The sequence below is a fragment of the Lichenostomus cassidix genome, unplaced genomic scaffold (assembly GCF_008360975.1).
Source record: "Lichenostomus cassidix isolate B80296 unplaced genomic scaffold, HeHo_3.0 HiC_scaffold_35, whole genome shotgun sequence".
NCBI lineage: Eukaryota > Metazoa > Chordata > Aves > Passeriformes > Meliphagidae > Lichenostomus > Lichenostomus cassidix.
The window spans coordinates 1,822,912-1,834,116 of record NW_028147256.1 but is presented as its reverse complement, the minus strand read 5'-3'; the positions used below and the strand labels follow the sequence as shown (position 1 = coordinate 1,834,116).

Below are 11,205 nucleotides of genomic sequence, written 5' to 3'. Positions count from 1 at the left end.
GCTGCGGGTTTGATGACCCAAATGACCCCCGCGGTGACATCCGCAGGGCCATCCCAGTGAACCCCCGGTGCCCTGCCAGTGCCCTGACCTGCCCACCCCAGTGCCCAGATCAGTCCCCGGACTCCTCCCAGGTCCTCCCAGTCCTCCACCGTGCGCTCGCAAACACTTCCCAGTTTCCCCAGGACTCCTTCCACTGCCCTCAAGGCCCTTCTAGGTCCCCCAAAGGCCCCTTCCCAGTGCCTCCAGTCTCCCCACGACCCTTCCAAGCACCCACAAGACCCTTACCAGTACCCTCATCACTGCTCCACACCACAACATACATCACCACCACCGTTTAATCCAAACAACAAACACCCAGGGCCAGCATGTCCCTGCCTCGGGACCCTCGTTCTGGGTTGGGCGCATTCCCAGGACCCCCATCTCGAGGTCCTCCTCTCATTTCTTCGCCTGCACATGGGCACAGTCGTACTTCCCGCGCACCACGGTGAGTTTGACACCAGGCAAGTCCTGGGTGCGCCCACCCTGCACCAGCACCACGTGGTGCTCCTGCAGATTGTGGCCCTCGCCGGGCACGAAGGCGATGACCTCGCGGCCGGTGCTGAGCCGCACCCGCACACAACGGCGGTTCGCCGAGTTCGGTTTCTTGGGCTTTCGGATCAGGTTCTTCAGCACCACCCCCTTGATCTGGGGGCGGCCCAGGGTGGGCCCCAGTTTGCGGGGAGGGGGCGCGGAGCGGCCCTGCCGGTGCATCTGGTTCAGTGTAGCCATGGCAGCAGATAGAGGAAGGGGCGGCGGCGACGGGAGGAGAAGCCCCGGACCTGCGGGGGGGACACGGAGAGGGGTTAGGGGGTTTAGGTGGCCGGCGGGTTTTGGGGGGGGGGGGATGGGAGTTGATTTACGCACTGCAGCGGGGCAGCGAGGCCACGGCCCTGAGCACGGCGCGGAGCGACATTTCAGAGGCTCTGAGGGCTGAACACACGGCCAGAACTGCCTGGGGAGGGCACCGAAGACCAGGGGGGAGCGTCGGGACCGGAGCCGCCAAGTTCCCCTCAGTGCGCCGCCATCTTACCCCGGTCCCAGAGCACCGCGCTGCGATTGGATAGCGGGGATGCCAATCTCCGTGATTCGAGCAGTGATTGGCCACACTACCACTTAATTCCGCCCCCATAGCGGGGGGGGTCGCAGTGCGAAGACCCGCCCCCTCAGCAGCAACTTCCATCTTATACCCCGCCATTCCCGCCCTAACTCCCGTCTTTCCTGACCTAACCCCCGCCTCTTCTCCCACAAACCACTCCTCTTCTCACGCAAACCCCACCTCTCCCGCCCTAAACGCCGCCACAAACCGCGTTCCCCGCCCATATGCGGCTTCTCTCCGCCCTTTGCCGCGCCTCTTTACCGTATTCTGCTCCTCATACTCCGCCCCTCGCTCATATCTGGCTCGCCACGCCGCGCTCGCCCGTGTCCCCGCCTCTTGGGGGCGCGTTCTGTCGCCGCGGCGACGCGGGCGTGGGAGGACCCGGATGTGGCTCGATCCCAACATGGCGGCGGCGACGGCCGAGTGAGGCCTGAGGGGGCCCGGGGGGGCTGAGTGCGCTCGGGCGGAATTTGGGGGATTTCGGGGGGATCTGGGGTTTGGAGACCCACCAGGCTCAAGGAATTTTGCGGTAATGGAGGTGGAAGGCGGTGGGTGGGTTTTGGGGGAATTTGAGGCTCCCCAAATCCCCGGGAGGGCGGCGGCAACAGCCTTGGGAAACCCTGGAATTCCCGGAGAGCACCGGGATATGGATCTAACCACCCCCCGCCCTAAAAACACCCCACATGGGGAGGTTTGGGGTGATCCTGAGAGAATTCCGTTCTTCCCGTGCAGTACTTTCCCCGGAAGACGCGGAATGCAGAGCTGAGACAGGAAAGTTTTCCCTTCCTGGAAGGTAGGAAACGGAACCGGAATTAATTCACAGAATTTTTTATCCCACGGGGATTTGGGGGTCTTCCCCCCCACGCTACCATACATCCCCAGAGCCCTGGGATGGATTTTTACAGCGTTTACTGTGGATTTGGGTCAGGAACTCCAAGGCAGACAGGCACTGGGATTTCTCAGGAATCTCCTAACTCTTTAAAAGCAGCCTTTTCCCCCAATTTTGGTGCAGTGGAAGGGAAATCGCCATTGTAAAAGTTTCTGAGGTGTCCCTGTTGCCGTTCCTCAAAGAAAAAGGAGAGGGAAAAAAAAGGGTTCTTGATTTGGCCTTTTATTTGTGTTCTCCCTGTAGGTTAGCGAATTTTGGAGTAAATAGTGGTGGCATAGAGGGATTGGCACGTGGCTGGCTTGGTACTAAGTGGAAATTTGGTTTATGTGGAATATACAGATGTTGGAAAGATACAGCAATCCTTAGGAAACGGCCAAAAACTTCACCCTCCCGCCACATTGCCTGTTGGCGTTTGGAGGTAAAAGGTGGAAATTTGGTCAGTCACATCTGGTTAATGGAAGTGGGACAAGCAGAAATTGCTCCAGGTTTTCCAGGAGGAAATCCCAAGGATATTCCTGCCCTGCCCGTTCCCGTGGCTTTAATTAATCTTTTAGTTTATTCATTCCCATGTGATAAAACCTGGGTTCCCTGAAGCCGTGGGGGAGTTTACTGGAGGTGTTCCCGAACCAGCCCCGGGAGGGATTTGCCGTTTTCCTGGATTTTGGTGAAGTGGATCGTCATGGATGGACAGGATTGTTACTGATTAATTTGATTATAAATAATTGGCCCTTCCTTTGCCCGGAGCCGGAGATTCCCGACGTTCCTCCCTCTCTCCCTTCCTCTCCTTGCACTTCTAGCTACGAGGAAACTTCCTGCTGCAGGAAAAGAGCTGAATTCTGCCAGAATTCCTCCTTCTCCCCTTTCTTTTACACTTTTTTCTTTCTTCCTCCCTCCTTGTCTTCTTCCTTTTCCCACTCCTTCCTCCTTTCCCTCCTCTCCACCTTACCCCCCCTTCCCTGCCTTCCTGGTTTTTCCGGCAATCATGACAGCTTTGAGCTGTTGATTCCCTTTTCCTAGGAGTTTGGATCTCCTGATTCCCTTTCTGGAATTTTTCCCTGAAGGAGAGAAACCTTCAAGGGAGCTTTGGAGGGTCCTTGTGGGTCACCAGATTCCTGGAATTCTGGGATTCCTCCGGGCAAAGGCTGACACCTCTCCTCCTCTTCCTCTTCCTCCTACTCCTCCTCCTCCTCCTCCTCCTTCAGCAGATCCAGCTGGGCCAGTCCAACCCGCCTTTCCCTGCCGGAACGCTCCAGTCATGGCCTTCCTGGCCTCCCTTTCCTGGAGAATGTGACCCCACTACAGGGAATCCCAGGATTCCGGCCTGGGGGATTCACCCATAGGTTCAGGACACACTGCTTCCTGCGGTTTTTTTGGTTTTTTTTCTAAGGAAAACAACACCTTGGAGCAAACCCGACGCACTCCCAGCAGGATCTGGCTGGGATTTCGGAGCTCTGGAGAGACTCTGGCACGCAGGAAACTCCAGGGATCATTGGGATCACCCGTGCAATCAGGAAAACGCGTCTTCACTGATTTTGCCAGAATTCCATGAGTTTTCCGGGTGCTGGGATCTGTCCCTGCTGCGTTAAAGAGCTGCTTCCCAAAGATCCCAAATTCCCGCCGGGGACTCTGGAGGTCGAAGTTTTTTGTGGAAGATGTGGAATTGGAGAGTTTTGACCCTCTTCCTGTTCTGGCTGACACCAGGAAATTAATTCTCCAAAAGAAAAAAAAGCTCAGGGATTTTCCAACGGAGACTTTGGCTCTTTGCGCTTCTTCCTAAAAGGATCAAATCCAGCATGAGTTCAAGATTTGGGGAACTGTAGGGGATAATAACCAGGAGTAAGTGGTGGGAATACGAGGTAAGTTTTTCATCCAGCAGAATTTTCTCACCATGTCCCTCCAATGAGATCCGGGGAACGCTCTGGAGCGGGGATTCCCTGGGAATCCGTTTGGGATCACTTAGGATCGACCCTGGCTCTCCCTGGGAGCTCTCCCCATCTTCCCGGGGCCCTCTGATTCCATAGGGGCCACGTTGGAAATTTAGGGGAAAATGGAGCAATTTGGGGCAACGGGCGGAGGGATAGGATGGATCGACCAGCTTGACGCAGGGAAAAAAAAATGGGGATATTGGAATTTGGGAAGCAGGATAAAGCCAAACACCACATCCAGAATGATGCCACCGCAGGGATTTGGTTTCCTGAAATTCACCCCGATTCAGTCTGAAATACCTGCAATTTGCTGAAAATACTATTTCAATCCCTTCCTGGACACTCTCCTGCCCAGTAACATCTGATTTTCCTTGATTTGGGGTTTATGGGAAGGCGGGAAGCACCTTTGTGCACCTTTTTCCCCCCTTTACTTTTCCCTTTGTTTTTCATCCTGAAGCTGCCAGCATGATTCCCACCAGGACACAGCCAAAATGCCACTGGTTTGGGGGGAATTTTGTGCAGAATTTTAGGGAAAATACGAGAATACTCCACCCACTGTGGACTCAGTTGCTCATTAATTGGTTACTAATTAAACCCTCCTGGGATCCCAAGAATGTGACCTGGGAAGGGCTGAGGAATAAGGAAGGGGGGCTTCACCACCTCCTAGCCCTCATCCCACTCTCTGGAATTCTTCAGGATCCCTCTGCCCCCACCAAGTACCATCTGTTTTTCCCTGACCATCCCAAAAAAAGCTGGGTTCTGGGTTGAAATCAGGTGGATTTGGTGTCCAGAGGCCCAGGATGCTGCACATCCCCAACGTTCTGGCTGACCTGGATCATCCTCGGGTATTTCCTATGGAATTCCCATCAGGAAAAGCCCAAATGCAGCAGATTCTAATCCTCCTGCTCCAAATTCAGCTGCAATTTCCCCAAACCAAGAGAACTTTCTATCCAAAAACAGGATTTTGGCAAACCAGGGAGGATCCTGACAGCGTCCTGGAAAGGTGGAAGGAGGGATCAGCCTAGGATGAGCAGGGAAAATGGGGAATATACGGAATTCGCAGTTTTTGACTGGGGTCAAAATGGAGGAGGAGAACAAATTACGTAATGGATCATTGATTTAAGGGGAAAACCTTGGAAGCAGCAGGATTCTAGAGCTTGGAAAATGAGATTGAGATGAGGAACCAGAAAAAAACAGGGAGGAAACAGTAGGAAATTGGCTCCAGGAAAAGCAGTGGAAGTGGGAAAAATAGACCCACCCAGGATCCGCAGAATTTTGGGGCTATTCCCAGTGGGATTCATGACCCCGCTAGTATCACATTCCCAAAACCCTCCCAGCTCAGCTCATTCCAGGCCTGGAAACTGCAGGAAAAACACAGAAAAACATGAAATTAAATCAGCCAAACCCTCAGATTGTGCCACAGAGAACCAATCCTGGTGCTGGGATCCCAGGAAAAGGGGATTTTTGTGGCTTTTTGAGGCGTTTTAAAGCTGTTTGTTGGTCTGGGTGAGGTAATCAATGGATTAATCCCATTTCCAAGCGGGAATTTCTGTCACTCCTGGTGTTGCCAAGCTTGGAATTGGAGAAAAATGGGAAGTAATTGGATGAAAGTGGGAGATGTTGGACAAAAGTGGCCAATGGATGGATAAAAATCGTTCCAACAATGGGATTATGGGGACTGATCCCATTACCGCCCAATGTGTTCCATCCCAAAGATGTTTCTCATTTACCTCATTGTAATGCTGGGAGTTTGGATCTCATCCTGTCCATCCCAATGCTTTTCATCCCAACAACATTTCCAATTTATTTCATTCTAGTTGTGGGATTTGGGGGCTGGTCCTGTTCCCAGTAACATTCCCCATTGTAACACTGGATTTTGGGAGCTGTTCCCATTCCCATTGACCTTTGCCATTATAACTCTGGATTTTGGGGCCTGATCCCATTCCTGATGACGTTTCCCATTTCCCTCATGCTAACTCTGGGATTCTGGGGCCTGATCCCGTTGCCAGGAGCACATCCCGGGCCATGTTCTCCAAGAAGAAGAAGCGGGTGGAGATCTCGGCGCCATCCAACTTCGAGCACCGGGTGCACACGGGATATGACCCCTCAGAGCAGCGCTTCACGGGGCTGCCCCGCCAGTGGCAGGGGCTACTCGAAGAGTCTGCTCGGCGCCCCAAACCCCTCGTGGACCCTGCCTGCATCACCGCCATCCGCGGGGCCCACAAGGTGCAGAAAACTGGGAACGTCGGGAATTCGGGAGCTTATGGGGCAGGAAAGGCATGGTCAGGTTGCCATTCTGGGTTTGGGATCTTGGAGCAGGTAGTAGGGATCTGGGCGCTCTTTGGGGTTGAACTGGGGGTGGTTTGAGGGTCTTGGAGCAAGGGAATTTTGAGGTCTTTCAATGATCAGGGAATTTGGGGGTCATGGAACAGGTAAAGGGTTGCCAGCCACCCTTGGGGGTCAAAAACTGGGAGGAATTTGGGGGTCATGGAGCAAGGAGGTGGGAGCTGGATCCCCACCCCTTTCCTTCTTCGCAAAAAGACAAATTTGGGGGTCATGGACCAGGAGATTTTGGGATCACGGGGCAGGGAGGGGGCAGCTGGGGGTTCATTCAGTCCCCAGGGCAGGTTTGGAGGAATCTGGGCTCTTTAAGTATGTAAGGGGGCCCTGGATGCTCATTAGGGTCAAACTGGGAGGAATTTGGGGGTCTTGGGGAATTTCAGGATAATGGATCAGGGAGGCACTAGATGGGTCCCTACCCCTTTCCCACCCTCCAGGAAAGCCACACTGGGGGGAATTTGGGGATCTTGGAGCAGGGAGGTGGTGGTTGGGTCCCGCAGGACAGGGACCACCCAGGTGAGACCCCTCCCCACACCTGAAACCAGCGCATCCCATGGGTCTTGGGGTCATTCCCACCTGATCTCTTACTCATCATGTGTGTTTGTTCCCATTTGTTTAAGTCCCCAAATCGAGGAATCCCCATTCCCACATCCATCCATCCCCACCTCCGTTCTGACTGTTTAGTTCCCCCAGTTCCTGCCCCATCAAACCTCCCAATATTTTTGGACACTTCTGGTAAGGTGGGACCCCAATCCCTGGGGGACACCCAGGGATCTTTGAGATCTGGGACTCTCCCCAGAGGGACACCCCAGCCAAGTCCCCTCCCCTCTGCCCATCCCGCCATCCCCCTGCAGCCATTCCATGTCATCTTTCCATTGTTTTTTTTCCTTTTCTCCCTTGTTTTCCCCATGTGTCCCCCCTTCCCGCAGCCCATCGTGCGTGGCTCCAGAGGGACCCGGGATGGGGCTCCTGGGGGCCGGGATGGGACCCTGGCGTGGCTCCTGGATGAGCTGGAGGCTGTGTCTGTGTCCCGCTCCAACTCCCTGCGCCGGGACAGCCCCCCCTGCCCCTCCCAGCACCCCCCAGAGAACGGCCTGGCCCTGGGACCACCCCCCTCCCACCCGGAACCCAGCAAGGGCCGCCACGGAGACCCAGAGCCAAGACCCCCCCAATCCCGGGAGCAGGAGGACCCCAAAGCTGCAGCCAGACAGGAGCCCCTCCTCCCTCACCCCCACCCCCCTGGGGGTCGCCCCAAATCCAGCTCAGCCGGAGAGGGGCCCCCCCGGCCCCCACCCCGCGAGCAGCGTCCACTCTCGGGGCCGGACCTGCGGCCCCCCGAGATTCCCGGCATTCCTGGCGCTCCTGGAGCGGGGCTGAAGACGGCGTCCGGACGCCCCTTCCACACCTACCCCCGCGCTGAAACTGACCCTGGCCGGGGGGGCAGTGCCCAGGTAAAGGACTTTCCCTGGGCCTTTCCTTGTCCTCCTCTTCCCCTTCCTGCTTTTCTTCCTCTTACGGAGCAGGTTCTCTGCTCCTCTTCACGGTTTCCCATGCTCCACTGAGATCAGCAGCAGCTTCCTTCCCTGGGGTCACATCTTTGACTCTGGAGCTGTTTCATTTTCTTCTGCTTCCTCTTCCTTGCTTTGCTTCTCCTGTTCTTCCTCAGAAGCGGCTTTTCTGCTCCTCTTCCTCATGGCTTCCCAGAATCAGGGTGTGCGGGGGGCCGCCACTTTCCCAGCCCAGTGCTTCAGTCTCAGCACCAAAACAGCTTCCTCTTCCGTACTCTGTCTCTTCTCTTCCTCCTTGGAAGCAGCTCCTCTTCGCTTCCTTGCAGCTTCCCGTGTTCTGGTGGGAACTGGGGAATCCTGAAGGACTCCAGCTCTGCGCTTCCTTTCTGGTGTTGCATCCATGGCTCCAGAGTCTCTTCCTCTCCCTCTTCCTCACTCAGCCCTTCCCTCCAGCCTCTGCCTGGAGGCCCTGGCGCTGAGCCCTGATATTCCCACAGGAATTCCAGGGGCTGACGCCCTTCTCCCTTGTGCCCACAGGCTGAGCACCGCCCGGGACGGCCACAGGAGGTTACCCCCAACGGGCCAGTCCCCACTGGCGCTCCCAGTGCTCCCAGTGCCTCCCACGCCTCCGGCCCCCCACGCCCCAAAGCCCCGGAGCTGCCTCCCCCTGCCCCGGAGCCCCCCCCGGCCGTGCGTCCCCCCGGCCCCGCACCTGCCCCAGCGGGGGGGCCCCAGCGCGTGTCCCACGAGCAGTTCCGGGCGGCACTGCAGATGGTGGTGGACCCCGGCGACCCCCGCACGTACCTGGACAACTTCATCAAGATCGGTGAGGGCTCCACAGGCATCGTCTGCATCGCCACTGTGCGCGGCTCCGGCAAGCTTGTGGCCGTCAAAAAGATGGACCTGCGCAAGCAGCAGAGGCGGGAGCTGCTCTTCAATGAGGTGAGGGCAGGGGGCAGCCCTGTGGAAACCCCTGGAGAGCCTTGGGGATGCCCTTGAGAGCATTGGGGACCCCTTGAGCACCTCAGGGACCCCTGGAGAGACTTGGCGATGCCTCGGAGACTCTCAGAGATCCCTAAAGATCTCAAAGACCCTTGGGGACTTCATAAAGGCACTTCAGAGACCCCCAGGAACCCCTCAGGAGGCCCTCGGGGACCCTCAGGGTCAGAACTTTGGAGACCCTCAGGAATGCTTTGGATCCCCTCCAGAAGCTCTCGGGGCCCCCTTAAAGCCCATCAAGGACCCCTTGGTGACCCACTAGGGACCTCCCAATGCCCTGGGGAGCCCCAGGGACAGTCCCAGGGTCCCACCTCTGTGTCCCTCTCCCCAGGTGGTGATCATGCGGGACCACCAGCACGAGAACGTAGTGGAGATGTACAACAGTTACCTGGTGGGTGACGAGCTCTGGGTGGTCATGGAGTTCCTGGAGGGTGGCGCCCTGACTGACATCGTCACCCACACCAGGTGAATGGGTGGAATAGAGGTGGCAGAGGTGGCAGGGTTGACAGAACTGACAGGGGTGGTGACAGGGTGCCGTCCCCCAGGATGTCAGAGGAGCAGATCGCAGCCGTATGCCGCTCAGTGCTGCGGGCGCTCGCCGTGCTCCATGCCCAGGGCGTCATCCACCGCGACATCAAGAGCGACTCCATCCTTCTCACGCACGACGGGCGGGTAGGAACGCCCAAAAACCCCCCAAAACTCCCCTCGATCCTTTGGGGTCCCACCCTGACCAGCCCCAACCCTGTTGGCAGGTGAAACTCTCAGATTTCGGGTTCTGTGCCCAAGTGAACAAGGAGGTGCCACGGCGCAAGTCCCTCGTGGGGACCCCTTACTGGATGGCCCCTGAGCTCATCTCCCGCCTGCCCTATGGCCCTGAGGTGGGTCTGCAGTTTTGGGGGAGCTTAGGGGGTCCTGGGGTTCATTAGGGGGGTGTTTAGGGTGGGTTTCAGGGGGTTTGGGGTGGGTCTAGGGAGGTTGGGATGTGTGTGTGGGCCCCTGAGCTCATCTCCCGCCTTCTCTGCCACCCTGAGGTGTCTTGTATGGGGTTTGGGATGGACTTCAGGATGCCAAGGGTGGGTTGGGGAGCACGGGATGGGTTTGGGATGGATTTAGGGGTGCTCAGGATAGGTTTAGGGTTGCCCAGGGTGTGTTTGGGGGTAACCATGGTATGTTTGAGGGGCAGCAAGTGGCCTCCCCTCCAAACCCCCCCTTCAGGGTGCTGTGTATTTGGGGAAGGGCACAGGGTGGGTTTGAGGGGCTTTCTCCCAAACGCCCCCTTCATTTTTGGGGTGTACCTTCCCACCCCCCAGGTGGACATCTGGTCCCTGGGGGTGATGGTCATCGAGATGGTGGACGGGGAACCCCCTTATTTCAACGAGCCCCCCCTTAAAGCCATGAAGCTGATCCGGGACAACCTTCCACCCCGGCTCAAGAATGGCCACAAGGTAACTCGGGAGGAGGGTCCCCCCTTTCTGGGGACTGCCAGGGGGTGTCTCATGCTCCCCCCTTCCATCCTCCCCAGGTGTCCCCATCCCTGAAGGGGTTCCTGGAGCGGATGCTGGTGCGGGACCCGGCGCAGCGGGCAAGCGCCCCGGAGCTGCTCCGCCACCCTTTCCTGGGTGTTGCGGGCCCCCCCGCCTGCATCGTACCCCTCATGCGGCAACACCGGCTGCGGTGAGACACCCCTGCCCTGGGGGAGACCCCTTTGGCCCCCTCCTGCTCCTCCTCCTGCTCCTCCTCCTCAGTGGCCCCCCCTAACAGGAGTGGGACTGGGATGTTCCTGGAGGGCGCTGCTGGGGGTGCTGGCCCCCCAACCTGTACTACTGAGCTGGAGACCCCACAGCAGAGATTTTGGGGGGGTGTGGCTGTCATCCTGGAGGTTCGCAGGTGCAGGGGCTCATCCCAGTGCCCCCCCGCCTTTGGGACCCATTTTGGGGCATTTCCGCCTTTTTTTGGTTTTTTTAGTCCCCTCTTTTCTACCCCCTTGGGCACTGGGGTATGCCCCCCTACATCTCCATGAGGGGGGATCCCCAATACTACATCTCACTCCTCCCCCCACCACACCACACTACTGATTCGGGGTGTGTCCCCTGCCCCGGGCCCTCCTCACCTGTTTTTGTTGATTTGGGAGTCTTTTTGTTGGTTCCTTCCCTCTGGAACCCCCCCCCACCCCCACAGTTTTCTTTTTTAACAAAGTGATATTTATATGATCGGGTTTTGTACCGCACGGAATGGGGGGTCCCAGGGGGACACCGGCCCCCCTCAAATTACATGTGTCCTTTTGGACCCCCTGTGTGCTGTGTGGTTCTTTGGGGGATGGGGGAGTACATGGCAGGGGGCACCTCTAATGTCCTCAGGGGGTGGGGGGTGTGGAGACCCCCTTCTCCCACCCAAAGACCCCCTGGGGGA

At 57.4% G+C, this 11,205-nt stretch overlaps 2 protein-coding genes across 2 annotated transcripts; one reads left to right on the top strand and one right to left on the bottom strand.

Moving 5' to 3' along the window:
• Positions 1-317: 317 nt before the first annotated feature.
• On the bottom strand, positions 318-1,124 carry MRPS12 (mitochondrial ribosomal protein S12). Its single transcript, XM_085044145.1, has 2 exons — positions 904-1,124; positions 318-818 (listed from the first exon to the last, which is right to left on the bottom strand). The coding sequence occupies exons 1-2, from the start codon at positions 950-952 to the stop codon at positions 436-438; spliced, it is 432 nt and encodes a 143-aa protein (XP_084900271.1). The 5' UTR covers positions 953-1,124; the 3' UTR covers positions 318-435.
• A 138-nt stretch (positions 1,125-1,262) lies between these two features.
• Positions 1,263-11,082, top strand: PAK4 (p21 (RAC1) activated kinase 4). The gene is made up of 10 exons (XM_085044113.1): positions 1,263-1,558; positions 1,868-1,928; positions 5,959-6,175; positions 7,219-7,740; positions 8,335-8,739; positions 9,128-9,261; positions 9,342-9,468; positions 9,549-9,674; positions 10,107-10,241; positions 10,319-11,082. The coding sequence occupies exons 1-10, from the start codon at positions 1,360-1,362 to the stop codon at positions 10,472-10,474; spliced, it is 2,082 nt and encodes a 693-aa protein (XP_084900239.1). The 5' UTR covers positions 1,263-1,359; the 3' UTR covers positions 10,475-11,082.
• The last annotated feature ends 123 nt before the right edge of the window (positions 11,083-11,205 follow it).